This window comes from Ambystoma mexicanum, chromosome 10 (assembly GCF_040938575.1).
Source record: "Ambystoma mexicanum isolate Mex_15411 chromosome 10, UKY_AmexF1_1, whole genome shotgun sequence".
Lineage (NCBI taxonomy): Eukaryota > Metazoa > Chordata > Amphibia > Caudata > Ambystomatidae > Ambystoma > Ambystoma mexicanum.
This window is the reverse complement of record NC_090932.1, coordinates 649,815,668-649,841,200: the sequence shown is the minus strand read 5'-3', so window position 1 is coordinate 649,841,200 and position 25,533 is coordinate 649,815,668. Positions and strand designations below refer to the sequence as shown.

General features: G+C 45.2%; 1 protein-coding gene across 1 annotated transcript in view; it reads right to left on the bottom strand.

The window, feature by feature from the left end:
* Nucleotides 1-25,533, bottom strand: part of ANKMY1 (ankyrin repeat and MYND domain containing 1) — a 674,408-nt gene that overhangs the window by 248,219 nt on the left and 400,656 nt on the right. Inside the window, exons 11-12 of the mRNA XM_069618246.1 lie at nucleotides 16,781-16,888; nucleotides 4,760-4,891 (exon numbers count right to left, since the gene is read on the bottom strand). Coding sequence (XP_069474347.1) covers nucleotides 4,760-4,891; nucleotides 16,781-16,888 — 240 coding nt within the window. The remainder of the gene's footprint in view (nucleotides 1-4,759; nucleotides 4,892-16,780; nucleotides 16,889-25,533) is intronic.

The following is a 25,533-nucleotide window of genomic DNA, read 5'->3' as shown; positions in this document are numbered from 1 at the left end:
TTGAGCCATCTGTGTTTTCCACTTATGCAACAGAGTAACAGAGTCAATCATCTCTAGAGATTTTTGTTTGTCAGAGATAAAAATGCACACCAATTTCTCCTGAAACCTCCCTCTTCAACGGCCTGCTTACAAATATGTGTCAAACGTTGGCCCCCCATGCACCAGCTATACTCCATGTTCCTTATTTTTTTAATGTAAATCTAATTATGTTAGTTTTCCCATCATTGGTGCACAACTCATTCAAGTTACAGGGCCTCATTACACGGATGGCGGTAAGGGTTTACCGGTACCGGTATTTTACCGGTACCGGTAAATCCTTACCGCCTTACTACGAGGTCCCTTTGCGGGTTGGGGAATTTAACGCCTGCTTTTTGCAAGCGTTAAAAATCCAACCCGCAAAGGGACCAGGGAGCTAATTACGGTACTGCAATTTGTGGTACCGTAATTAGCGGCTTCCCCATTCCCATAGAGCCCTATGGGGCAAAAATGGGAATGGGGAAGGGCAATGGTGGAAGGGGGAATTACCGCCCCGCCAACCTTGGAATAGGGAGGTAATTCCCCTTTCCACCAAGGTGGTGCCAGTATTTACCGGCATGAACCATGGCGCTAATAGCGCCATGGTTCACCGCCATCCGTGTAATGAGGCCCACAGTATTCCCTGATAGCGTCAAGCGGTCTTTGAAGTCCCACCTGGGTCCTGTCCATGAAAATAACGTCACCTGCATATGTTAAGTACGGGATGGGCACAGTAACTAACTTAATATTACTTCGGCACCAGCATGTAAACTTGGGGCTACTAATGAATTATCTAATGTTGAATGGAGATCCATACAAAACATTACTGTACAAAAATACAGACACGCCTTCGAGAACCAGCTTATGAATACACATCTTCAATTCAACCTTTTAAAAAATATCCTCAACTACCTAGAAATGGGCCACAAAATCGTGAATGTCAAAGCTCTGGTTCAATCCAGATTAGGCTAAAGCAGGCTGTATCAAGATCTACCAATAAAGGCTATCATTCAGATCCAACGGGTTTAGAATAGGGCAAGAAGACAATCCCTAGGCGTAAATACATATCCAGACCTTAAAATCACTACAGTGATAATATTCCTCCATTGGCTCCTGATGCTGTGTCTAGACCAGATAGCCACCGGTAAATGCGCTCTAATTAAACATCAAAAATGCATGTCACATTACAAACCACCCAGAGGTTCTCAATGAGACTTCAAGATATCCTGGTAAAGAAATCAGAAACGAAACCAAGCTGTTCTATTACCAGCTCCCCATTCCTTAGAGCAACACTTTTCTGGATCTTCAGGAGGAACCCCTCATTAAATTCTGGAAAGGCCTGCAAATAATGAAATGCTTTAGGTATGCCTTCTGCTGATGATCAACCACAACATTAAAGCTTTTTTGGGCTTACTGCGTCTCCCACATTTACCCTATCTTCATCCCCTAGCATTCCTCTGCCCACAGTGCCTAGGTCCAGAAAAGGGACACTGGTTCCGCTGTGATTGTCACATTTGATGCCATGACGGGTCCCCTCTTTCCTTCTCCAACGCTTTAATTCCAAATAACATGAACTGATTAGTCTGCAAGAAGCGCTGAACAAATCACAATAAATCATTAAACAGGGTTATACTGGTGTGTCTTCCTGTGTGGGCTTTGATTCATTTGTATATTGTTTGTCATTTTTCTTGAATGGATTGGGAAAAGTGCTTACAACAAAATATAGTGTACATCCATTCATTTTTTCAGTAAGTAGAAATTGCTTCAACTACGTCCAGTAATTAACAAGAGCTAAACTCAAAGCCAGCTGAGGACTTAGTCTCATCCTATACACCATAGAGATTCGAAGTTACACATACTCAAACTGTGTACGAATCAGACAAAAAAGATATAACGTTGACTCAGAACTCCACGATAAGTTTCCCAAACTTAAAATTGCATCATCGACATGTTCTTTGTTAGGGAGGAATTTTTTTCTGGGGTCCCAGCACCTATAAAGCACCCAACTAGTTTAACATGAATAACATGAACAATCGCCAATGCTGCTCGTTAGTCAACATTTTTACGCATGGTGCAATTGTATGTATAATAGTATCGCTTTTACGCACTGCTCAGCCAGGAGTAGTACATTGTGTGACATTCCTTTCCCACTCATTTAACTGAGCTTTCCTCTTTACATTATGAGTTAGATGGTTTTTGTCATCCTTTCGTCTACCCCTAGATCAATTGATTTTACAAAATGATAGTTTGCTACCACAAAAGTGTTTGTTCTCTGTAGCTTCCCAACACGCTCTCAAAAGAGACAGTTTACCCATAGCTTTAAAGTTGACATGTAGAGAAAACCACATGATACTTGTCATGGCGAATAGAGATGCTAAGCTTAGTTCTAAGCACACATTGGGCCTCATTATGACTTTGCCGGTCCGGAAAAAAGAGTGCCGGTAAGCTCACTGGCATCCTTGTTTCCAGCCTGGCAAATTACACGTTTGCCTGCCGGGGCCACTGCGCCAGACAGGTCTGACCCTGCCAGGCGCAGCAGCCCCGGTAGGAAGACTCTTCACGGGAAGCACTGGCACTGTTAGCAGCGGTGCCGGCGCTTCCGAGAACCCATTCCCGTGGAGTCCTATAGTACTCCACGGGAATCTGGAACAACGTTTACCGGCACCTTGCTTGCCAGTCTGATGGGAGTAATGTCCCGGTGGCACCGGCAGCCTAGGTGCCGGTAAAATGACACAAGACTGCCGGCAACCCGCCGGTAGCACCGGCAGGTTTACCGCCGGACTTGTAATAAGGCCCATAGTCTAGAAGGGTGTTCTTATTCATACCCAGGGCAAGGTGCCACAAGACTGCCTAAATACAAGAAAGACACATTTCTTCAATCTGCAGTCGTCTCTCAATCCTTCTGCTCTTATGATTGGAACTAATGAGAAACCCCTGCGTTGCTGACCGAAGTGACAGAGGGCAGACATTGCTTTAATAAACTTGACTTAACTGCTCATTTACCCTGTGCTGGGTGAAAAAACTGTTCATTTCTAAAATCTAAGTAACAGAAGCTTGAGTACCCTGATACCAGGTATAAACGGCAGTTTTTTTTTTTAACAGTTAAACAAAGTATCTTTGATTTGCCTGAGTTTTTAGTATGTGCATAACAGAAAAATCATTTAAGGCGTGGCCCAAGAGGGTGATATTGTCGGTGTATGCTGCATAATGGAAGCCACCCTTTTTGGGAGGCACGTTCCCTTAACCACACAGTGTGTCACAGACAGCGATATATGAAATAAACAACAGTGGGGCAAGCACACAGCCTTGCTTTGTCCATGATTAGAGCACAGGGCTCTGGAAAGCAAACCCTTACAGTTCAATCTGATTCTGAGGTAAGTATTGGTGTGCAGCACGATAATGAATTAAAGAGACGGGGATCTAGTCCCTAGCTGTTCAGTTTACTGCAGAGGAGATGCCTATTAACATGATCAAAGGCTGCTGTGAGATCCATAAAATCCCAATGCAAAGGAGGGTTACCAACCTTGGTTGCCTTCCTTTCTAGTGTTGATATGATAAAAAATATTATCAGTAGAAGACATGTCTGCTCTGAAACCAGTTTGTTGCAAAGGGAAACCACTGTTAGTTATGTTAACCCAATCCTTCAGCTCTTTTAAGAGCCGTGGATCAAAAACCTTGAGTCTGTCATTTCTCTGGCCTTCTCTGGAGACTTTCTTGTAGATCAAAACCAAGTCGGCTTCTGTCCATGAAGAAGGCATTTTACATTTCTCCACAGTGCATTGGGCCTCATTACAAGTTGTGCGTTATTCGGGTGGTAAATCCACCGTTATAACGGCAAACGGAATTACTGTTACGACCACTTGGTTGAGAGGAATTACTGCTGGATTACAAGTGGTGGTATGACAGTGTTAGTCCCCATTCATAGAGTGTATAGACTACATGGGGATTTTGGTGGAATTACTGCAGGTGGTAGATCTGCCGATTTTGCCGATTTTTGGTAGTAAGGCGGTGGAATTACCACAAAGTTGTAGCATGGCCGTGCGCTAATGTGCAGGTAATACAGTGGTACAGGAGTTACCACTACGTTACTGCCGTTATTTCCTGCACCGCCGTACTTGTAATGAGGCCCATTTGAAGAATATTTGGCAGATCCCATGGCCCAGGGGCTACGAATGGTTTTAAATTCGTTATGATAGCTTTAATTTGCTCTATTGTAAAAGGTTTAACCTGGTCTGTACTACTAGCTGAGCAACTAGAAGCAGGAGTTTCTCTCCCAAAAAACATTAGATTTATAAATCTCTCCTACTAGTATGAAGAAATCGGATTTATTAAAACCTCTAGAGGAATTTTAATCAAGACCGCAAAGGTTCACTGTCATATGCCTCAATGATGTATATAACATATGTTGCCATTTTACAGGTGAATGGCACTTACTGTCCTATTTTAGCCAGTTCTTGTAGAAAAATGTGTTACTTTTGAGCCCTACCAGTTTTCTCTGCAGGATTAAGTTTTGGATCCTTCAACAACTCTCCATCTACCATCATAGTTTCTGCTTCAATGTTTTTACAGTAAATATGTGGCAAAGTTGTGTTGTTTACGTAAGTACCTTTCATATGATGAAGCTAATACAATAATGGACGACAGTGAACATAACAAGGATATAATGTTGCAACTGCTACAGAAAGAGCCTCCACTGTACACAAAAACACACACTCACAAAGTGAACTTATTTTCCGGTTCTTACCAGTGCAATTCTAGCTTTCAAGGTTCTCTTCGTCTCATAGGCGTGATTGAGAGCAGCACAAAGAGCACTTCTCACGTATCTGCCCAATGGAAGATTTATTTCAACCCCGTTTGCCAAAAGTTCTTTTACAGCCTGTAAGAATAAATACGAGACAAAAACGCATGTGATTCTTTTTTAATATCAAGTAAACATTTTCAGAACACATTAGTGAAGAGGTACGAATGCAAAGAAATGCTACAAAAAACATAGTTGATCACTTAAAAGTAATGGATGTAATTGCAGGCAAATTAACAAGGGGGGTCCTGGGAGTCCCTCTGCCAGACATTAGTCCTGGTTACGAGAGACTTACCCAGAGTCTTTAGCTCACTATCTTTCACAGAGAAGAAATATCCCAAACATATCAGTCTTTGTCCTGCCCTGGGGCAGTCCAGCACCAAAATGCTAGGCAATTCTCCTCTGAACAAGAGTACCAACAGAAACCCCAGACACGTGTTTCGGTCTGGTTGGACCTCATCAGTAGGGTGGATCTGTGCCTCTCTAAGAATAGTGAGCAAGGGGTCCACGTCTGGATTCCCCTAGTAACTTAGGGTGAGATCCAAAGTTACTTGAATATGCAAATTAACAAGGGGGGTCCTGGGAGTCTGCTTTTGGGATATTTCTTCTCTGTGAAAGATAGTGAGCTAAAGACTCTGGGTAAGTCTCTCTAAACCAGGACTAATGTCTGGCAGAGGGACTCCCAGGACCCCCTTGTTAATTTGCATATTTATGTAACTTTGGGTCTCTGCCCACAATAAAGGTGAAATCTATGAACCATTAACTTTTGTGACTATTATACTGCTAATAACGTTTAATGTGTTGAATATATGAGATGAAATTCCCCCAAAAATGTCCAGGCATGGGCGCCACCTAACTGGAATATTTGTGGCAATTTAGTGCAACAGTTCAAAAGTTAAAAAGTGTTGTAAAAAGATGTTTTCGGACCAAGCACATTCATTTTGCCTTAGGCAAAAACGTGCATCGTTTAGACATGCACACAGCGAAAACCGCTGGATGGATTTTCTTTGAATGACTTTCCTGGAAACTAGAGCCCACCGATGACATCCCAGCTGACATCACAGATTACATCATGGGAAACTGACAGAGTAAAAAGGTTTCTTGGTCCGTTTTCAAAGCATATGACAAACACATTGCATAGACGTGTGTGCAGTGCATGATAACAGAAATGTAATAGATCAGTGGACCCTTGAGTGGCCAGGCAGAGCCCGGCGCAGTGCTATGGCCAGTGCTCCATGGACCCTTTATGGATGAAAAGTGGGCAGTCGGCGTGGGTTCTTTGATTGGCTGGATGGGGACTGCGGCATGTGCCCAATGTGGCCATGGCTACAAACCATGGCCATTGGCCTGACAACATACTACAGGGATTGAGTGACCACTGGCAACCGTGGCAAATTTGCGTGGATTGGCAGAACCTGATACATGGCCCGAAAGTGATACCCCAAACAAGGCGCTTGAAACACTTGTGTATAGGCGCGTTATAAATGCCTCATCATATCATATCAAAGGCTATGGCTGTCACAATGGTGCTCTCCTTTCCAGTAATGTCATTGGGCCTCATTACGACCCAGGCGGTAAGGGGTTTACGGCAGCGTTAACAGCGCCGACCCTTACCGCCTGAGTACGAGGTCCCTTAGCGCCATGGCGCTTTTAACACCTGCTTTTAGCAGGTGTTAAAATCCATGGCGCTAAGGGACCATGGAGTTAATTACGCCACCGTAATTTACGGTGGCGTAATTAATGCCTTCCCCACTCCCATTATGCCCTATGGGGCAAAAATGGGAATGGGGAAGGGTAAATGGGGATTGGGGACTTACCGCCCCGCCAAGGTCGGAATGGGGCGGTAAGTCCGCCAACCACCATGGCGTAAACGTAGTTTACGCCATGGTGGTAAAGTCACGGCCCAGGCAGTAACTTACCGCCTGGGTCGTAATGAGGCCCATTGACTGGAGAGTGGGAGGTTTAATTGCCTTGTTGGAGGCAATACATAGTGATAATAGAGCCTGCATCCGATTCAGTGAACAAGGCCAATGTACCCAGCACTTTGAAGTTAATAGTGGTGTATGCCAAGGCTGTGTATTGGCGCCAGTATTGTTTACACTTTACATTAATGGTCTGGAGAAGGCCTTATTGGACACTGAGGTTGACTATCCAAGTATTGGTATTTGCAGAATTCCAGTCCTGACATATGCGGATGATACTGTTTTGATTGCCTCACTCCACAGGCACTTCAACCGTTAATTTTGACCTATACAAAATGTATGTCTGACCTAGAATTAAAAATGAACATAATCAAATCTGCAGTCATGGCATTTGCGCCCAGGAACAATGGAGTGAAGATGGGAAACAGGCTATCCCAGTGGGCTGTAATGCCAAAGGTGACAGAATTTGCTTATTTGGGTGTGCGGTTTTCAAGGTCTCTGTCAGGCACCGCCCATGTCACGAGACAGAAAAGCTGATTCAGTCAAAGGTTGGGTGGCACCTCCCGATTTATGGGTATGTGTATGGGCAAACTGTTAGATTTGATTCTAAGTGTTTATAACACGCAGTCTCTGGCAGTGACAAATTATGGCGAAGCATTTTGAAGCATCAAAAAGTTTTCAATTCTGCAGGTGGCCGGAAATAAGTTCTTCAAATCCCTATGAGGCCTACCAAATGCTGCTGCAAATTTTGCGGTTCATGAGGAGTTGGGGGTTCGTTTTATTGAGGATGAATGGTGTTTGGCACCTCTTCTATACTGGATTTGAATTTGGTCTAATCCCAAAGTGCTTTTAACGCAATTTTTTATTAAGGGAAGATTTTAACTTAGTGGGAGCTGACCGAATTCCATGGCTTCTATATGTAAAATCCTTTAAATTAAAGTTAATGCACAGGCACTGTCACCTCCGGCGGCTTTGCTCTTCAAAGGAGAACGCCCAAATATTAAAGGCGCACATTTCTGGGAGGGTTAAGGAAATTAGAGAGTCTAGCGAATCTAGGATGAGTTTTAACAGGAAGCATGCAATTTTCAGGATCCCAGGCAAATTACAGCCATATCTTGCTTTTAGCAACTATTCTGCCGATAACCAGGGCCAGGTTCAATGCTCTAAACCTAAAAGCTAATACTGCCAAATGGCATCTGGCCATGGAAGATACTAGCTGTCCTGTTTGTCAAGCACACAGGCAAGATCTGCTTCATTTTATGTTTTTTGTCCAGTGTATAGCACAATTCAAAGGCAGATGCTTATACCGGGTCTTGGGCATTTTTCGTTGTACTCAATGTTGCCTGTGCTGTATTTTTTATTGAAGGCAGATTTGCACTTTATTGCTTAGGCATTGTTATCTTTTCTCAAGCAAGCTACTATTGTCAGGAAAATGCGCTTGTCTTAGTTTGTATTTTTGTCTTTATACTGACTATTTAAACCTCTTGTTTAATGCTTGGTGGTGGTTGCTAAAAACCTTTGCAATGTTTCTGTATTTTATGGTCTCTTTTTTTTTATTATATTGTTTGTTGTAACTTGCTCTTTGATGGCTTTTCGCTGGATAAAGATTTTTGGAAAAAAGACAAAAACATGCCACAGGGCCTCAAAAAACATAGCAGTATTACCAGTGGTTAATGAAGTAGTTTGATCGATTACAATATTTTTTATATTTTTTTATAGGGTTTTATTATATTAAACCAAATCACAATAAAAAATAAAGCGGATGTAATACTCTTTGGAACTCCCAACATGATGTCATTACCCTTCTACTGAACCATGGCTCTGGACCGCTCTACGCCACAGTGACTGAAATAGAAAATAGTCGCTATTAATACCAAACTAACCGTAGGCACGAAGGTCAGTGGCATCATGAAAAATGCCAGCTTTAAATGCTACTTACTAGAAATAATCTTACCATTGTTGGTGTAAAGGTCGACCTAGCTGGAACTCTGATTGTTCAATTGTTCAAACACCTCTTTCTCTCATTTAACTTCCTTCTATTCCTTCCAGATGTTACTTTCTTTCAGGGTCATTCCTTTCTCTGGCATCCTTTCTTTCTCCTTATGCTTTTCCAAGAACCTCCTTACAATCTCAACTTCTCCTATTACCACTTTACTCTTCCCCTCCTTCATCGTCTTCAACACTTCTTCCCCAATTACCTACTCTATTGTTGTTTCTCTTCTTAACCCCTCTTTCATTTTTGGGTTTACCCTCCTCTTAGTTCTGTTCCACACTCCTGAGGTATTTCCAACCTCCTTTCACCCTCTCTCCATGTTGTACTGCTCCACCACCTTACCTGCAGTTTTCCTCCTGCTCGCTTATCTCCTAGCTTTCTATTGATACTTTATTACTGTGCCTACATCCACTATCACCCACCCTTCCCATAGAATTTGAGATCCACTATACCTGCACAGGTCTGCCTGTGCGGTCCAGGGTTGCAGCATGATGGGTTGAACGAAGAGATTGGCTTTGCTATTTCAAACTAGTTACTCATCTTCTTATTGTTCTCTGCAGCCGTGCACAGGACAACAGTTCAAGCCCACATTAGGAGGTCTGCCATCTTGCCAGTCAGATCTCTACTGGTATCTCTCCCTGCAGCTCCTGGGCTTGTTCACCATGCACCTGGTTATGTATGGCATGCTTAACATATATCTGCTGCTTGCACCAATGTTGAATGCTACCATGTTTTGACCTTCTGGACCCCACATTCTACTTATCCCATGCAGGACCTGCCTCCAGTTTCTGTCAAGTTGAGTCCTTGGGGTTGACATGGATGACATGTGCCTTGCAAGCAGTTCCCTGCACAATGTCTCCAAAGTAGATGTGTTGCCTCTAAGTTACCGTTTCCTCTGGTAAAAGTTGTAGTATATGTGGAATTTCTTTATTGTCATCTTTGTTAGTAATAGATGTATTGCGGCACTGGTTTGAATGTAGGTCGAAAATAGGGAACTTAGTTAGAAACTTGGGGGCTATATCGTCAGCCTTACCAGTGGTTCTAGGGGTTGGTCTCATCTCGTTGTAGGGGGTCATGAAGGCCAGGGCTTAATCTGTTGATTGTAAAGTTAGAAGGTTGTTTTCAGGGGCTAAAGCAGAGGCTGCACTTTCCCCAGATTCTGCCTTACTTGTAAGGTGGAAATTGTTTTCACACCCGTCAGATGATTCCCTTCAACCCTCATAATGACCTCTGAAATTCCTTTTTCTGGGGCCCCCATCCCTCTAAGTGTTCTGTCTCTCCATGTTTTGGGGCCCCCTAGGGTTCATTAGTGGGATGATTTCCTGAAGGCTAGTGATGAAATGGGGAGCCTCTGTGCTCCTCCCACTACCGCCCCTGGGACCTGCAACACAAAGCAGCTGGTGGCATGCAGACCCCCCCATGGTCACTCCAGTTCCATCATTGAGTAGAAAATATTGAACTTGGCCACATCTACCATATTAACCCTATATCACTACAACTCATGCAGAATCAAGCTGCAGGCATGACTTCCTTCTAGCACTGAAGGCAATCCATTGACTTCGGATTCAACAAAGGGTAAGGTACGAAGGGCTCCATCACAAGGTTGGCGGTATCCCAGCGGTAAATCCGCTGGGATACTGCCAACGCAAATAGCATTACCGCAACTTGGTTGGCGCTATTAGCGCTGGATCCCGTTGCGGTAAGGCTGTAAATCCCCATTTTGTAAGAGTCCATAGGACTCTATAGGGCCTGCTGAGCGCTAGTACCGTGGTGCAATATGCGCTGCGCTAATAGCGCCAAAAATGTGGGGAAAGTGGAGAGTTTTACATCCAGCAAAAATCTAGAGGTAAACCTCCCACTTTCCACCCAAATTGGCGATTGGCGGAGCGGTAATGCTGCAGTAACAGGGCTACCACTGCATTTTTACCGCTCCGCCCAACGCCTGATGACACCCCAAGTGTCTTGCATAGCTCATTGGGCCTACTCGTCAATCATGCCCAAATATAGAGCAAAATGGAACAAACCATATATATCAGAAACAAACTGGAAGTTGGCAGAGGAAAAAAACAGAAAACTGCATGTCAGTAAAACTAATAAAAGAAAGAATTCAGCACAGCATATCAGAGGATTTTCTGCGCCATGAAATCCATCTGAAATTCAGGAGACCTCTAAAAAGGTACCAGTAAATCCAAGCGTTCCTTTTATTGAAATGTCAAGTCCCAAGATAACTTTAGGCCATGTCCTGGAACAGTAAATATCTGAACGTATACTGTAAACAACCAATACCTTACAGGCACCTGGAATGCAACAAGATGTCAAGCTGCAAAATATAACTACTATTTTTCATCCTTTTATCCTCCCTTCCCTTACATCTCTTCATTGGCTACCACTTCCCCTCGCCCCACCCAGTTTTGCTCATTGCGGCGGGCAGCAGCTATTGCATGCATTGCGATGCCTTACAGAACACCATTAATTACAGAATAGATGGGAAGTGTCTTCAGTTTCCTCAAACTATTTCCAAATACCCTAGTACTAGTAATATTGGTCGACCCTTAGGTTTCATGGTATGAACACCAGCATCGGGAGTCCACCTGTTTTCTTGTCTTCAATTTTCAAACGAAGGGGACATTTTGTTGTTCATCTCGCTGACGCCATACAGCTCCCATTCCTCTGAGGAAACCAAAAGTCTGTCTTAGGTTTTCTGCCAGATCATGAAAAATTAGGATTCAAAAGACACCCTTCCTATTGTGCTGGTGCTAATGGGGATGAGATGAGATTGGAGAGGTCATTGTTTTCTCAGTCTGATTGTCAGTGGCTTCCTTGATGCAGTGGAATGGTAGCTCGTCAATGCCTTCTTCTATGGCTGGGAATGTTTCAGTTGCATTTCTTGCCTTTGAATCGGAGTTCACCACGAGGGGCGCTGCACCCTTTAATCATTGCACCTTCTAAAAGGTCCCAGACTTTACAAAGACGTTCTACTTTCTTCTTCCTATCAAGTGTGGAAGAAATGAATTTGATTAAGTGCCCAATGCTCTGCTTCCAGTTTGACTCCTAGGCATATATGAAGTTAAAGATGCTGTGCCCAATTACAATTTCTGGAAAATGTCAAAATGGCAATTAATTGTTTGTAGAATATGTGACATGCTGCTGATTACAAATGCCAGTCAACAGGGTGTTTTTCTCAACCGAACAGAACCACATGGGAAATTTAAGTCGTTACAATGCGTGTTCTCCATTTGAGACTGAGCATTAATACTACCGAGAATGAATAAGTGCAGGAGGACGCTGAAGTGTGAAGGTATATGAACCTTTTGCAAGCAGTCTCTATAGCGCGATCAGGTAATGCATGTGTCTGTTAATTGAAAGATGGGGCTTTCGAGGCTACTCCTGGCAGAGAGCCAGGCTTACATTGTTAACGTAAAATTACAAAACTATCATAATGTTTATTTGGTTTATATATGTTCTGTTGAATTGTTGGAAAACGAACATTGTGCTTAGAAATCTTAGATTTATACTCTACCCCTACTCACAGCTGTGATTATGCCACTCACTACCCTCCCTCTTCCCAAAACCGGGACACAGGACTCAATTCCAGGACAGTCCCGTCCTAATTGGGACGGCAGGTCATGCGTACACCTTCCCAACTAGTGCAACGGCCAGTGAGGGGTGAGTGGAGGGGTTAGAAGAAAGACAACCAGGAGTGTAATAGGAAGAAAGGCGTAGAATATAAACACTTCATTTTACATAGCAACCAAATCACTTGGGGATAGCCCCCTTTCTCCAAATAAAGAACTCAAGCCCTCAGAATGGCTAGTAACAATACCCCCCTAAACTAACCCGTGTCCTTCATTGGGCATCACCCTAAACCTCTCCTTGCTTATCCCGAGCATGCCTAATGATACCCAGAAAAGATTGAGCAGCATCCTTTTGTGTAAAAGAAAACACTTTGCCCATAAAGTAAACTAACTCATTTGGTATGTTCTACCGCCCATTCCTTCCTCCCATGTTACAAATAGTATGACTTCACAGCTCCAGTCGTCGCTATCGCAGCCTTCAGGATTTCATCACAGCCCATTGATTTTTTTTTTCACACTGCAATACTGCCATTTATTGAAACCCTGCATACTGTTTTTTGCAGCTGCACTGGTATTTCAGGGTGATCTTGCAAGAGGTTTCTCATACATCCTATTGTTATGCATGGCACCAGTGGAACTAGTGAGAAGTCATAGAATGTAACAGTGCTTAATTTGTAAAAAAAATAAGTGCCAGTGCCCAAAAAATATTGGCCCCATAATGCCGGGCGCCACCCTCAGGACGGGCACAGCGCCTCCCTCAGCACGGGCGCTCCGGCCACGCCAGTTCAGTGCTAGAGCTACCTAGATCGGCCCACCACCAGCCCATCACACTACTGCTGCTCCATGTCACATGTTTGGCGCTGCAGCAACTGCTGGCACAGGCTAGTAGTAAATACGCAACTAAGACATTCTCCTCCTGTAACTGCGCCTCAATGCCCCCGGGCTGTGTGAGCGCTTTAAAAATGCAAATAAATAAAAAAGCATTCTGTTTCAGTCACTGTTGCATTGTATTTGTCTCTACCCCTTCTGCCCCATCTGACAGTCTGTTAAAGTACACCAAGTATTGTTAATCGGTTACCTCCAGGAAAAGCACCCTCCCCTCAGCTCGTTCTTCAGTCACCTCATCCAGGTGTTTTGTGTAATCAATTTACTGTCAAGCCTTTATCAGTCATCACATCTCATAAATGCATCCCCCTTCACCTTTCCGTCAAGCATGAGCATGGTGTTGTATAACTTGGAAAAAGTAATTTCTGCAAGACAATGCTGTGAAATCAACTGTCTGTGCTACTTCTGCTTTAGGGCCTCTTTCCACCTTAACACATATTAAAAAACTAAGTATGTTTTGTCACCCAATATTCAGGAGCCAGAGGAGAATGCATATTTGGATATCTCCTTCCCACTGACATGTTCTTGACATACTTCACTAAACTGCGGGGTGTAACAGACACACACCTCCCTATCTGAGGATTCCTATCCGAGGATTGCATGTGCTCTCATTCGGAGCACATGCCCGGAGCGTATTGTACCCATGTTAAGGGGCCACATCCGGTGTATAAACCACACATCAGGCTAGAAAACATGCGCTGGAATTATGTAAAAAAATGACAGCAAAAGACGGTTGAGAATTGTACACCAATAATCAACTAGTGTGCTTTTATTTATGACGACAGATTAGTGGGCACGTGCACCATGTTTATCCCCGTCTAGTTTCCATGTGTGTATCTTTAAGCCTGAAATGGCATTTCAGAAGTTCGTCTTTGCATGGGCTTTTCTCGCGAAGTACAGCCGGTTCGGTTTCAGCCCAATACGTGCACCGTTCCGGGTCCCCTCCCTGAAGCTTGTTTGTGATCTAATGCGGCCGATAACATTAAAAGGAAGAACGGAAACAACCAGGCAAAAATTCACAGTTCATGTTTCGCTTAGATGAATGCTATCCAGGGTCGGACTGGGGCATACAATTGTCTCGAGTCGGGCTCGGCACCAATGAAAAAAGTGAGCAAAGTTGCAAACGACAATGAATTCCTTTTGTGACAGACACTAGTGGGACCACGTTGCCGTCCGTGCCCCGCCCGGGTCTGGGCTTTGCCCTGCCTTGCCTCAATCACTTAGGCTACCTTCCGTGGGGCCACCACCGCCACAGCCATGCTGAGCCTGATGATGACAAAAATAGGTGTGCGGTGCAGTGGCCCCACGGAAGGTAAGATTTTATAAGAAAAAACGTATATTTGGGCGGCTGGGGCCCATCACTTAAGTGATGGGCCCCAGCCGCCACTCAAAATAAGTTATTTCTTTTAAAACCTACCTTCCGTGGGGCGGGGCCCCGGCCACCGGCCCCACGGAAGGTCAGGTTTTCAAAGAAAAAAGTAAAAAACATACTATTGAGCACAATCCACGGGCCCGGCGCACGTGGAAGAGTCATCAGACTCAGTCTGCGGCAGCCGTCAGCCCCTGGTCACAGAAATTGGCCTGGCCCTGGCACTGACTGCAGTCAGCAGCACACTGCACACAGGTTACACAGACAGAAGCCCGGGCGCGGACACCCGTGGTGGGGTCCTGACTCCTGGGCAGTCAGGACAGCACCAGGGGACCGTGCCGCCGCCCGGGCCTCAACCTGGCCCTTCCTTGCCTGATCACTTGACTGTGACAGGCTCAGGCTGCACCGCACGCAGCAACAAGTGACTTACCTGCTTTGCCGGCTGGGACTTGGTCTCCTGACGGGCCTCAGGGTGGGGGGGCTGGGTACGCACACTGGCACCCGCACAAATGAAAAAGCAGGGAGATGGGGCCCCAGGAAGCAACTAGGCCGCACCACGCAGTGCAGCAGGGCAGGCTCTCTCTCTCACAAGTCAGGACTGACGACGCCACACCTCGACACCTTCACTTCACAGTAACTCGTGAAATGAAGGTGGCACCGTGGTGCCTCCTATGGCAACAACACATCACCATGTAATTTCACTGGCTCAGAGCCAATGAAAACTGCACATTCTGTGTTACTATACAGAATGTATCAAATACTGCATAGTACCAACAGAATGGTAGTTTTCATTGGCTGTTGTTTGTAACCGTTTGTTGTTTATTGCTATTGCTGGTCCCTCCCAGGCCCAGCCAGCCATGGCCTGCAACCTGCAAGCACGAGAGAGATCGAGATCAGAATGACAAATCCCAATGATTTATAATTGAAGCAAAAAAAGAGTGCCGGTGTTGGGCACTGGCAACCACCCCCACAAATTAAGCACTGGAATGTAATGGGCCTCAGAAACCCGGGGTGACATCAGATTAGAATGTGAATGTCTTGAGATCACATCAGTTCAGAAAGGAGTGGATCCACCCTGGTGGCAGGAGAATCTATGTAGCTTCTAAACATATATATATATATATATATATATATATATATATATGGTTGTTGATCTTCAGCCGCTACATGGTTGCTTCTCAGGAGATAAATCCTCTTTAACAGACACCCCCAGTATTCTAATGTTCACTGTCCTTGATAGGTTTTCTATTTGTTCCAGCTTCCCCTCTAGCTGAATGAAGCTGCCAGATACACAGCGCTAGAAATCTCTGAAACCTGCCAGACTCTCCTTGGAAGTCTCTGCTTCCATCTCATGCGCGGCTACTCTAGTCTTGAACTGCTGCATGGACTGCTCCATATAATCGAGTGTAGCAAAGAACCCCTCCATCGTGTTCTCCATTGCCGCTAAAGGAGGTCTCAGCCACTGTCACTTTCTTAGAGGCTCCTTCATCGCTTTCATCATTTTTCTTTCACCCCTTGTATTTTTATTTTATCAGAATTTTCATTCAGTGGGGGCCCTACCCAGAAGGACTTGGAGTGCCTTACAATGTACAAAGGTTCAAGCGATGGGAAGTGAAACGGAATTTACAAAATTGTTCAGGACATTATAAGAAGATTAGGATACACTGGTGATGGCACTGAAGGTGGTGTGGTTGAATTAGGTCTGAGGACTTTGCCAGTTCAGGATCCAAGTTGATCACCATTTCCTAGTCACTGATTCTTAGCTCTGCAGGCTGAGCATGTTGTGAATAGAAATAGCTTTTTTGTAGCTGCCATTTTGTGATGCTCTCCTTTCACCCAGAGCTCAAATACCCTGCCTCAGGCCCCCTTGCAGAACAGACACTCATGCTTGCAGCTTCAATCTTGCCGGTGCTCTACTCCACTAGGGTGAGGATGAAATGCAGCACAGATATTCTGTGCTCCCTTGTTACCTCTCTGACCTTTCTGTGTTCCACCACAATGTATCCCCTCAAGGGCACCTACAGGCTGGTGAGAATAAGCAACTAAGGGAGAAGTGAAGACCACAGTCAGGGATTCTTGGAATTGCGTTCATCTTGAGGCCCAGCCGACATCACCCAAAAGCCACACAATTAAATACAGATTTTACAAAGCGTTAACTTCATAACATTACAGTGATCAAATGTACAGTCTATAAAATAAATGAGGTAGTGAGAAAGTCCTTACCGGATCATTCCCACTGGCAATTGCCATGGAGAGTGCCGAATGTCCACTCCACAAGGCATTTGGATTTGCAGAATGCTGCAAAAGCAGGTGCACTATATCCCGGGCTCGCTGAAAAAGAAGGAATATGTTACATACGAAAATAATTCACACACGCTACAAATGTCTTGCTTTACATATAACTTACATATAATTGGCACATTAGAGAATTTGCAACACAAGCAAGCTTGCGAAACATGCCTCCTTTTAAATCATCCAGTAGCACGCAAAATGTAGGTTCAGCAAAAGAACAAGTTACTTATGCATGGTAACGTACTTTCGACTGGATGTTCCTTCCACGTATTCCTCATCTCATGATATCTCCATATCCAGCTTCAGCTGCTTCGGAATTTCTTTCCAGCTGAGGGTGCTGTGCGTCGATGTTGGTCGACTTCATGTCCCTCAGAGGCCTCCATCTCGATGTCGAAGTCATCAATGGTATAAAGCGTGCAGCGACCATTGGTTTCAGTTCCGTTTTTAAAAGCATGTATTAGATAACCCACACCCAACAGTTACTTCTCCTGAAAGAGCGAAGACTGCAATCACATGAAAAATTATACTGCAAGGCAGGTTGGGAGGGGCGACGAGGACTACGTGGGAGGAACATCAAGTCGAAAGAAAGTTACCATGGGTAAGTAACTTGTTCTTCGAATGGATTGTGTCCTCCCACATATTTCTCATCTTATGATAAACTCCCAAAGCAGTGCAAGTATTCCTGGAGGAGGGAGTCAGAATTTTCAGGCTTATAATAATGTAGGAGTTCCTTCATAGGTGCACAGAATGTAGCACTGTCTTTCCAAATAAAACTTCTCAGCTTGAGGAAGAGTCCAGATTATAATGTTTGGTAAAGGTGTGTACGGACGACCATGTGGTAGCTGCACAAATATCCCTAATTGGGACACCCCTCTGTAATGCAGAGGAGGTAGCCATGCCCCTGGTTGAATGTGTTTTAAGACCCTCCGTAGGATCTTTTTCTGCTAATCTGTAGCATTTAGTTATTCCCAAAATAATCCATTTTGACAAGGTTTTTTTAAAAATTGCCATGCCCAATTTGTGGCCCGTGTAACCTAGAAAGAAAAGGTAATTGTGTCTTATTTTAGACATCCTGGAGTTGTAAAATGTTAGTGCACACCTTGGATCAAGCCTTTGTAATCACTCCTCTTCCTTTCCAGGATGAGGAGGAGGATAAAATGAAGATAGAATTATCTTCTGAGTTAAATGGAACTCAGACACAATCTTAGGCAAGAAGGTTGGTTTCACCTTAAGACTATCCTTATAGAAGATTGTATAAGGAGGCTTGCACGACAAGGCCTGAAGTTCACTCACCCTTAGGCTGATGTAATGGCCACTAAAAGGATGGTCTTTAAGGTTAATAACTTTAAAGGACAAGTGTGGATACGCTCAAAAGGAGCACATGTTAGAAATCTCAATGCTAGGTTGAAGTTCCAAATTGGGACTTGGAATGGGACATGGGGAAATGTATTTGTCAGTCCTTTTAAGAATTGCATCACAACGGGAATCTTGAAGAAAGATATCTCTTCAGAGGAGCGCTTACAAATGGAGAGCGCTGCAAGATACCCCTTGATTGTACCAACCTAGAGCACCAAGTTGGCCAGGTGTAATAAGAATGATAACACCATAGGTGTACTGCATGTAAATTGATCTTCATTCTTAACCCTACACCATCTGCAGAATGTATTCCAATGGCAGCAGTACAAGGACTTTGTTGCTGGCCATCTGGCCGAAAGCAAAATGTGTACAGGAGTGGAAACTCCCAATCCACTATGAACGTGTCTCCTAGAGCTCCTCTGAGGGGAATTTCCCTTGAGGAGTACCGTTTGCACTTCTGATTGACACCGGTCACGAACAGATCCACTTGAGGGGTTCCCCAAAGGGCGAATATCTGTTGAAGGACTTCCTGAGCTAGTTCCCACTCGTGGGAGACTGTGCACTGCCTGCTCAGAGCATCTGCCGTTGTGTTCTCCTCTCTGGCTAGGTGACCTGCCGATAGGGAGATTCCTTCTTGAATTGCCCAGAACCAGAGCTGCATTGCCTCTCTGCACCGTGGTAGTGACCCTGCACCTCCTCTCTGGTTGAGGTAGTACATGGCCACCGTGTTGCCTGTCATTATCAGGACATTCTTTCCCTGTACAGAGGGCAGAAAAGACTTCAGCGCTAGTCTAATTGCCCTCAGCTCCAACAGGTTGATACGTAGTTTGGACTCCGATGGAGACTATCGACTGCTGATTGTCAAGCCGCTGGTATGCACGCCCCACCCTGTGAGTGAGGAACTACCCCTCCAAGGTGTGCTGGTGGGGTGGTTCTGTTGCTGTCTAATAGCAGCACCAAGCGACTTTGCTGCCGCTTTAGAGGTCTGTAATTTCTCTAGGCTCTCGTCAGCCATGGTTGCCAAAAAGGTTCTCTCTTCAAAATGCTGTCCTCGCAGGCCCACCACAGGAGATCCTGAGCGACTCTGTTTGGGACTTGAAGGAGATCTGACATCCTGCTTGAGAATTGAGACCATTGAGTCCTGAGAGTCCACTGGAGAGATCTCATTCTCAGATGCGCTTCTGGCACCAGAAAAATGCAGGATGCCAGGTGGACGAGCAACCTCAGAAAGTCGAAGGCCGGGAGACGCTCGGCACTTTGAAATTTGATGACCATCTGCAGAATGTCTTGAGCCCTCACCTCTGGTGGCAAGGCTTTTCGTGAGGATACATCTAGGACTGCGCCAATGAATAGGATCTTATGGGATGGTATCATATGACACTTCTTGAAGTTGAGGGAGAAGCCCAGTCTGTGAAGGGAGTGACAGGTGGAGCTGAGATGTTCCAGGGCCTGTTTGGGAGAATGTGCCCTGATCAGCCAATCGTCCAGGTAGGGGTAGACGTGAATCCCCCCTCTCCTCAGACTCGCTGCCACCACCGACATTAACTTGGTGAAAACCTTCAGGCGGAGGTTAGCCCAAATGGCAGAACTCGAAACTGATCATGAGAACCGCCAACGGCGAACCTCAGGTACCTTCTGTGCTTGTGATAGATTGGCACATGAAAGTAAGCATCCTGAAGGTCCAAGGATACCATCCAGTCCTGAAGCTGGAGGGCCTGAAGGATCTGAGAAAGGGTAACCACCTTGAACGTGTCCTTCCTGAGGAACTTGTTCAAGTCTCTTAAGTCCAAGATGGATCTAAATCCTCTGTCCTTTTTTGGAATTAGAAAGTACGGGGAGTACCAACCCTTGTTCTTCTCCGCTACAGGTGCTAGTTCTATAGTACCTTTCTCTAGCAGGGTTAATATTTCCTGCATAAGGAGCGGATCTGGAACTTTGAAAGAGCTGTTCCACGGTGGATGACTCTGAGGCTTTTTTTAGAAAGGGAAGGCACTAACCCTCGGCAACTGTTTGCAATGTCAAGGCATCTGAAGCAATGCGTTACCATTCTTTCAGATGCAGTGACAGTCTGCCTCCCACTGGGGTCTTGTGAACTAAGACCTCAGAGAGGTTTTGAGGCGGCGTGGGCAGTGGCTGATGGTAAAGCAGCCGCTGCCTGGCCGGTTCTAGTTCCTCTTTCCCGTCCACCATGGCGAAATCTTTACTGACCTCTTTGATTGAACAATCCTCTGCCCTTCCAACTGAGGAGTAAAAGCGAAAGGACCTACACCTCCAAGGTGTGCTGGTGAGGTGGTTCTGTTGCTGTCTAATAGCAGCACCAAGTGACTTTGCTGCCGCTTTAGAGGTCTGTAATTTCTCTAGGCTCTCGTCAGCCTTTTAACCAAATAAATGTGAACCATCAAAGGGCATGTTAAGCAATCTGGACTACACATCTGGAGCAAAACCAGACTTTCTTTACCAGGCAAACCTGTGCATAACTGTAGCAGCAGCCATGGACCTGCTGATGCTGTCAGAAGTGCCAAGACCTGTCTGGAGGGATTTGCACATTGCATCTTTCCCACCCTTGACTAGATTTAAAAATCCGTCCCTTTCCTCCCCTTCGGGGATATGATCAGCCACCATTGCTACACATTCCCAAATAGTGTGAGTGAATCTGGCCAACGTGTACGTAGCATTTGCTGACTTTAGGGCAATATTTCCCGCAGAGAAAACCTTCTTGGCCAAAGGGTCGTAAAGCTTATCATCTCCGTCTGGTGGAATAGTTGGGTAAGCTTTCTGTTTAGAGGTTGATGTGGCAGCCTGTACCACTAAACTTTCAGGAGTGAGATGCTTTGTCAAGTAACTGAGGTCACTATTGGACGCCCTGTATATAGATGTCCATTTTTTATCCACTCCCGGAATCAATTCTGGCGTGTCCCGATTTGAACTCACTCTCCTTTGCAATGCCACATGAAAAGGAAGAATAGGGTCAGTCAGATCATCCTGTTCGTATATTCGTGTGGGTCTTTTCCACCCCATATACTCTACCACCCTGGATATTAACTGTCGTTAAGACCCTTCAGTGTGGTCAGTAGGGTCTGGTATCCCAAACTCTAATTCTGGTGATGTGTCTAGTCCACTTGCAATCTGCAGGGACTCCTGTACGTTTTTTAGTCTTGATTCCTCTTAGATCAAAGGCGCAGGGACCCCAGGTGTTCCATATTGGAGACCAAATGGTGGTGAATCATCTGATGAATGTTCTGCTTCCTCATAAATTGAAGAAAGTGACGCAAAAAGGTCCTTTCTTGGTAAAGGTGTATATATTTTGTCTGTGATCCTCGATGGCGGCGCTGAAATCTTTGACACAGTTGACGTTGACGGCTTCGATATCGAAGACTTGTCTGACACCTTTGGTGTTGAGGACCTTTCACGGTCCGATGAGGAGTCTTTCGACACTGATGGCATCAATGACTTATTCCTCGAGGAAGATTTGTCTCGACTCAAGGGATCCTTCGACCGCTCTCGAGGAGATTTTTCTTTGCCTTCCGGGCCCGAAGGCACACAGTGTTTGGCCTTATCTTTTTTCTTGTCGAGTTTTTCAACCTGGGCATGACTTTCACAAGTTTTTGAGGGGGTCAAGGCTGCATTCTCAAAAACTTGCATCAACTTTACTCTGAACTTCTCCCACTCAGTCGGAGAGGCCCATTTTAGTTGGGCATATAACCCGCTGGGGAGGAAATCGACGTCGAAGACGGCCACCTATGGTGCCTTTTTCTCGATTGTCGTGAAGATGACGAGTGATGATAACCACTACGTGATCTTGACCCCTTTGTCTTTTTAAGATGAGGAGAAACTTTTTTTGACAGGGTCGAAGGGGATTTTGACCTACCTGCCGCTAATTTTCCTCTTGGCTCTTTCAGGGCTTTCGCCGTCATCGATAGGCAGGCCTTAAAGTCAAAGGTAGCGTGAGAGAAACCGAGGTACCACAGACACACCCGATGGGGGGTCTGTCAGGGACATCTTAGCCCCACAATCTTGGCACTTCTTAAACCCTGATCTCGGAGTCAAAGACGCTGATGATGATGCCATTTTGAACAATATACTCAAAGATTTTCGATATGGAAGCGAAGCGTACCGTATCTGAAATGATAACTTTCGCGGAAAAACAGAACTGAAGCCAACGATTGCTGTGCATGCTTTATACCATCGATGACATTGACGTAGAGATGGAGGCCTCTTAGGGACATCGAGTCAACCGACATCAACGCACAGCTCACGCTGGAAAGAAATTCCAAAGCAGCTGAAGCTGGATTTGGAGATATCATAAAATGAGGATTACGTGGGAGGACATAATCCATTTGAAATACATTTACACCACCAACTACTGTCCTTAAATAACAAATATCAAACTACAGCATGAGTAGTTTTTTGTGTCTCATTTGATGCACACAAAATGGTTGTTCTGTTTTGATTTTTCACACTTTGGGCATGATTTACAAAAGCGTTTTACAATGGCACAATCATATTGGTAAATGCTTTGTAAATCAAGCCCTTGATGTTTTATTATTACCGTAGACCTTCTGAACGTTCTCTCAGACAGAATATTCCATAGCATATTACAATGAACATAACATAACACAAGAAGGGTATCTGGGCACTGTAAATCCAAATTAAACACTAACAGACTCATACCAGGTTTGGCGGTAGTACCTCTGGAAATACCTCCAAACTCGTTCACTGTTACTTTATGCCGCAAGCATGCTGTAACCTGGAGGTTCTGCATGAATTGGAGCCATGTGGACCCATGTGTTATTGCATAGGAGTCCATGGTATTACGACATGTGCTCATACACAACTTGGTTAATTCTGCATGCTTTATCGTTTGTGTGTAGAGGACATTTCCTCCACACAAAAGAAAATGGAAAAGAAGAGTTTCGTCCGTTCATTTGGTGGACTGGTAAAACATGCATTATTTCCAAATACAACATGTTTTGCTGTTACTACCAAATCATAATGACCCCCTAAGGGATGTTCAATGGTTATGATTTGTTTGACAATTCTGTCTGTAAACAGACCAAGCTGAACAGTTTCAGTCTCGGTCCAGGTCACCTCTCTTGGTAGACAGCAATTTGCAGTCACTCCAAGTTGGGAAGATTTCAAGTGTCCCCCACACTTCTTTCTTGGTTCTCTGTCTAGGACGACTGATCGCCTACTTGTCATCCTCAATTCTGGCAAGACCTGTTTGCCCCCTGATCTCTAAGTCCATATGCACCTGCACACTAGACCCACAGGCAGACAGGCAGTGTCGGGGATGATTAGCATATGCAAAGACCCAAAGTGGTTGGCAACACTCCTGTCTTAATGCCACATCCTCTACTTCTTTCCCGGCTAAGGGTCCTGGATTTTTCCCCCATGGCCCGAGCTTACTCTCCTTCTTGATGGGCTGATATGCGCGTGTGCCTAAGGAGAGCTCTCCTACGGCTCCTGTTCTCTGCAATACAGACTGTAACCCTGCATGCAGCTCCTCAATGCTTTGGCACCAGCTTGTACATCCACCCAGTCTAGATTCACTCTGAGCCATAGTTGGGTTCACCTTCTCTACAATCTCGTCTCCCATCTTGATGTTCTCGCTCTCCCTATCGAGTCTCTCCTCCTACTCTTTCTTTCTCGCTGGTACCTCCTCCTCCCTTCTAATGGGATCTCCATACCTTCTCCTAGGCATTGCCTCTCCGGTCCGCATGAATATCTGCTCTATAAGAAACCCTTCACCAACAAACGAGAACAATAGACCGAGAAGATGACCCCCCCACACCCACTATGTTTTATTCACCTTAATTGTACATCGCTCTGTTGCTTTCTAGCAAGGTTCTCACTATATAAATCACCTACATACATACATGATTTATTTATAAGTTGAAGGTGGTTTACTCACTGATTGAATTGTCTATGTATTGAGTGAGATAGAAATTCATGTACAAACCCAAGAGAAACTAATTTACAGTATGTAGACTGGATAAATTAGTACCAGGCAAGGGGGAGGGGGGAATTGTGGCACCCTCCCAGCCAATGAGGAGTGTTGGAACGGGGTCCTTACCACACATGGAAAGACCCCACTCCGAGCCTTCTCAGAGTGGGAGGACGTCATCTTCCCTCACCAGGAATCAGATAAGTGCGCTCGCTGTGCTCCTGTCCCCCACTTAACCTTGTGCTGTATTGCCCTCGCTGGTGCTGGGAACACATTGGCCCTCATTACGAGTTTGGCGGTATGCCGAAATCGCGTCCGGGTCCTCAGAATGAGGAATAACCGGGCCATTCTAAGTTCGGAAGGCCCGGTAATTCCTCCCTCCAAGGACCCGGACCCGGTCCTTCCCCATTCCCATTTCAGCCCCCATAGGGCTGAATGGGAATGGGAGAGGGAGCAAACAACGGGCCATTACGAGTTGGCCCGTTGTTTGCTCCCTCTTCCCCTCGCAGGACCCGGTAAGCACGCCTGGTTTGACCAGGTGCTGCTTCCTGGGTCCCGCGAGGGGTCCTCGTAATGAGGCGGTACAGGGTGAACGGCGTCGGCACCTTTTACGGCGCCGTTTACCCCGTACCGCCAGGGTCGTAATGAGGCCCATTGTGTTTCTGGCACATCTCCGCCTTGCGAATGGCCACCATGGAAAGGGAGAAGGGACTACATCTAGTTCCTTCTCCCAGTTACCTAGTGGACATTTTCATAGTTTACTTTTTGTTTCAAAACAATTTTTAATAACCGCCATGGAAAGGGAGAAGGGACTACTTGTAGTCCCTTCTCTTCGATCCATGGCAGCCATTTGTTTTGCTTTTTTCTCTCGAGTTGATAAACGATTTACACGCCGTTTCGCACCTTGAGAAAATACTACTAGCACCCCAGTACAACATGCCATTGTACTAAAAGCAGTAAAACACCATTTGGTTAAACTGCACATGCCTTGTAACTACTAACTCAATTGGACCCAGCTTGTTGGGCGTGTCCTAAAGGGACGCCACCGGACCCAAATAATACACCATGAGGCCCTGCAAACATGTACTTAAGCAATAGAACACTTAGAGGGGTGGCATTATGGGTCTGGTAATGCATCTGGGCCAACGTTAAAGCCTCGCTTCGCTCAGGCTTGTAACTGACACCCCAAGGCATTACCAGAGAGATAATGACCTCCTTGCGTTCTATTGCTTAAGTATATGTTTGCAGGGCCTCATGGTATATTATTTGGGTCCAGTGGCGTCCCTTTAGGACACGCCCAACAAGCTGGTCCAATTGAGTTAGTGTTACGCCAATCCATATTTCAAATTTTTTGTTTTGCTCTCAAAGGATTGTTTATCAACAA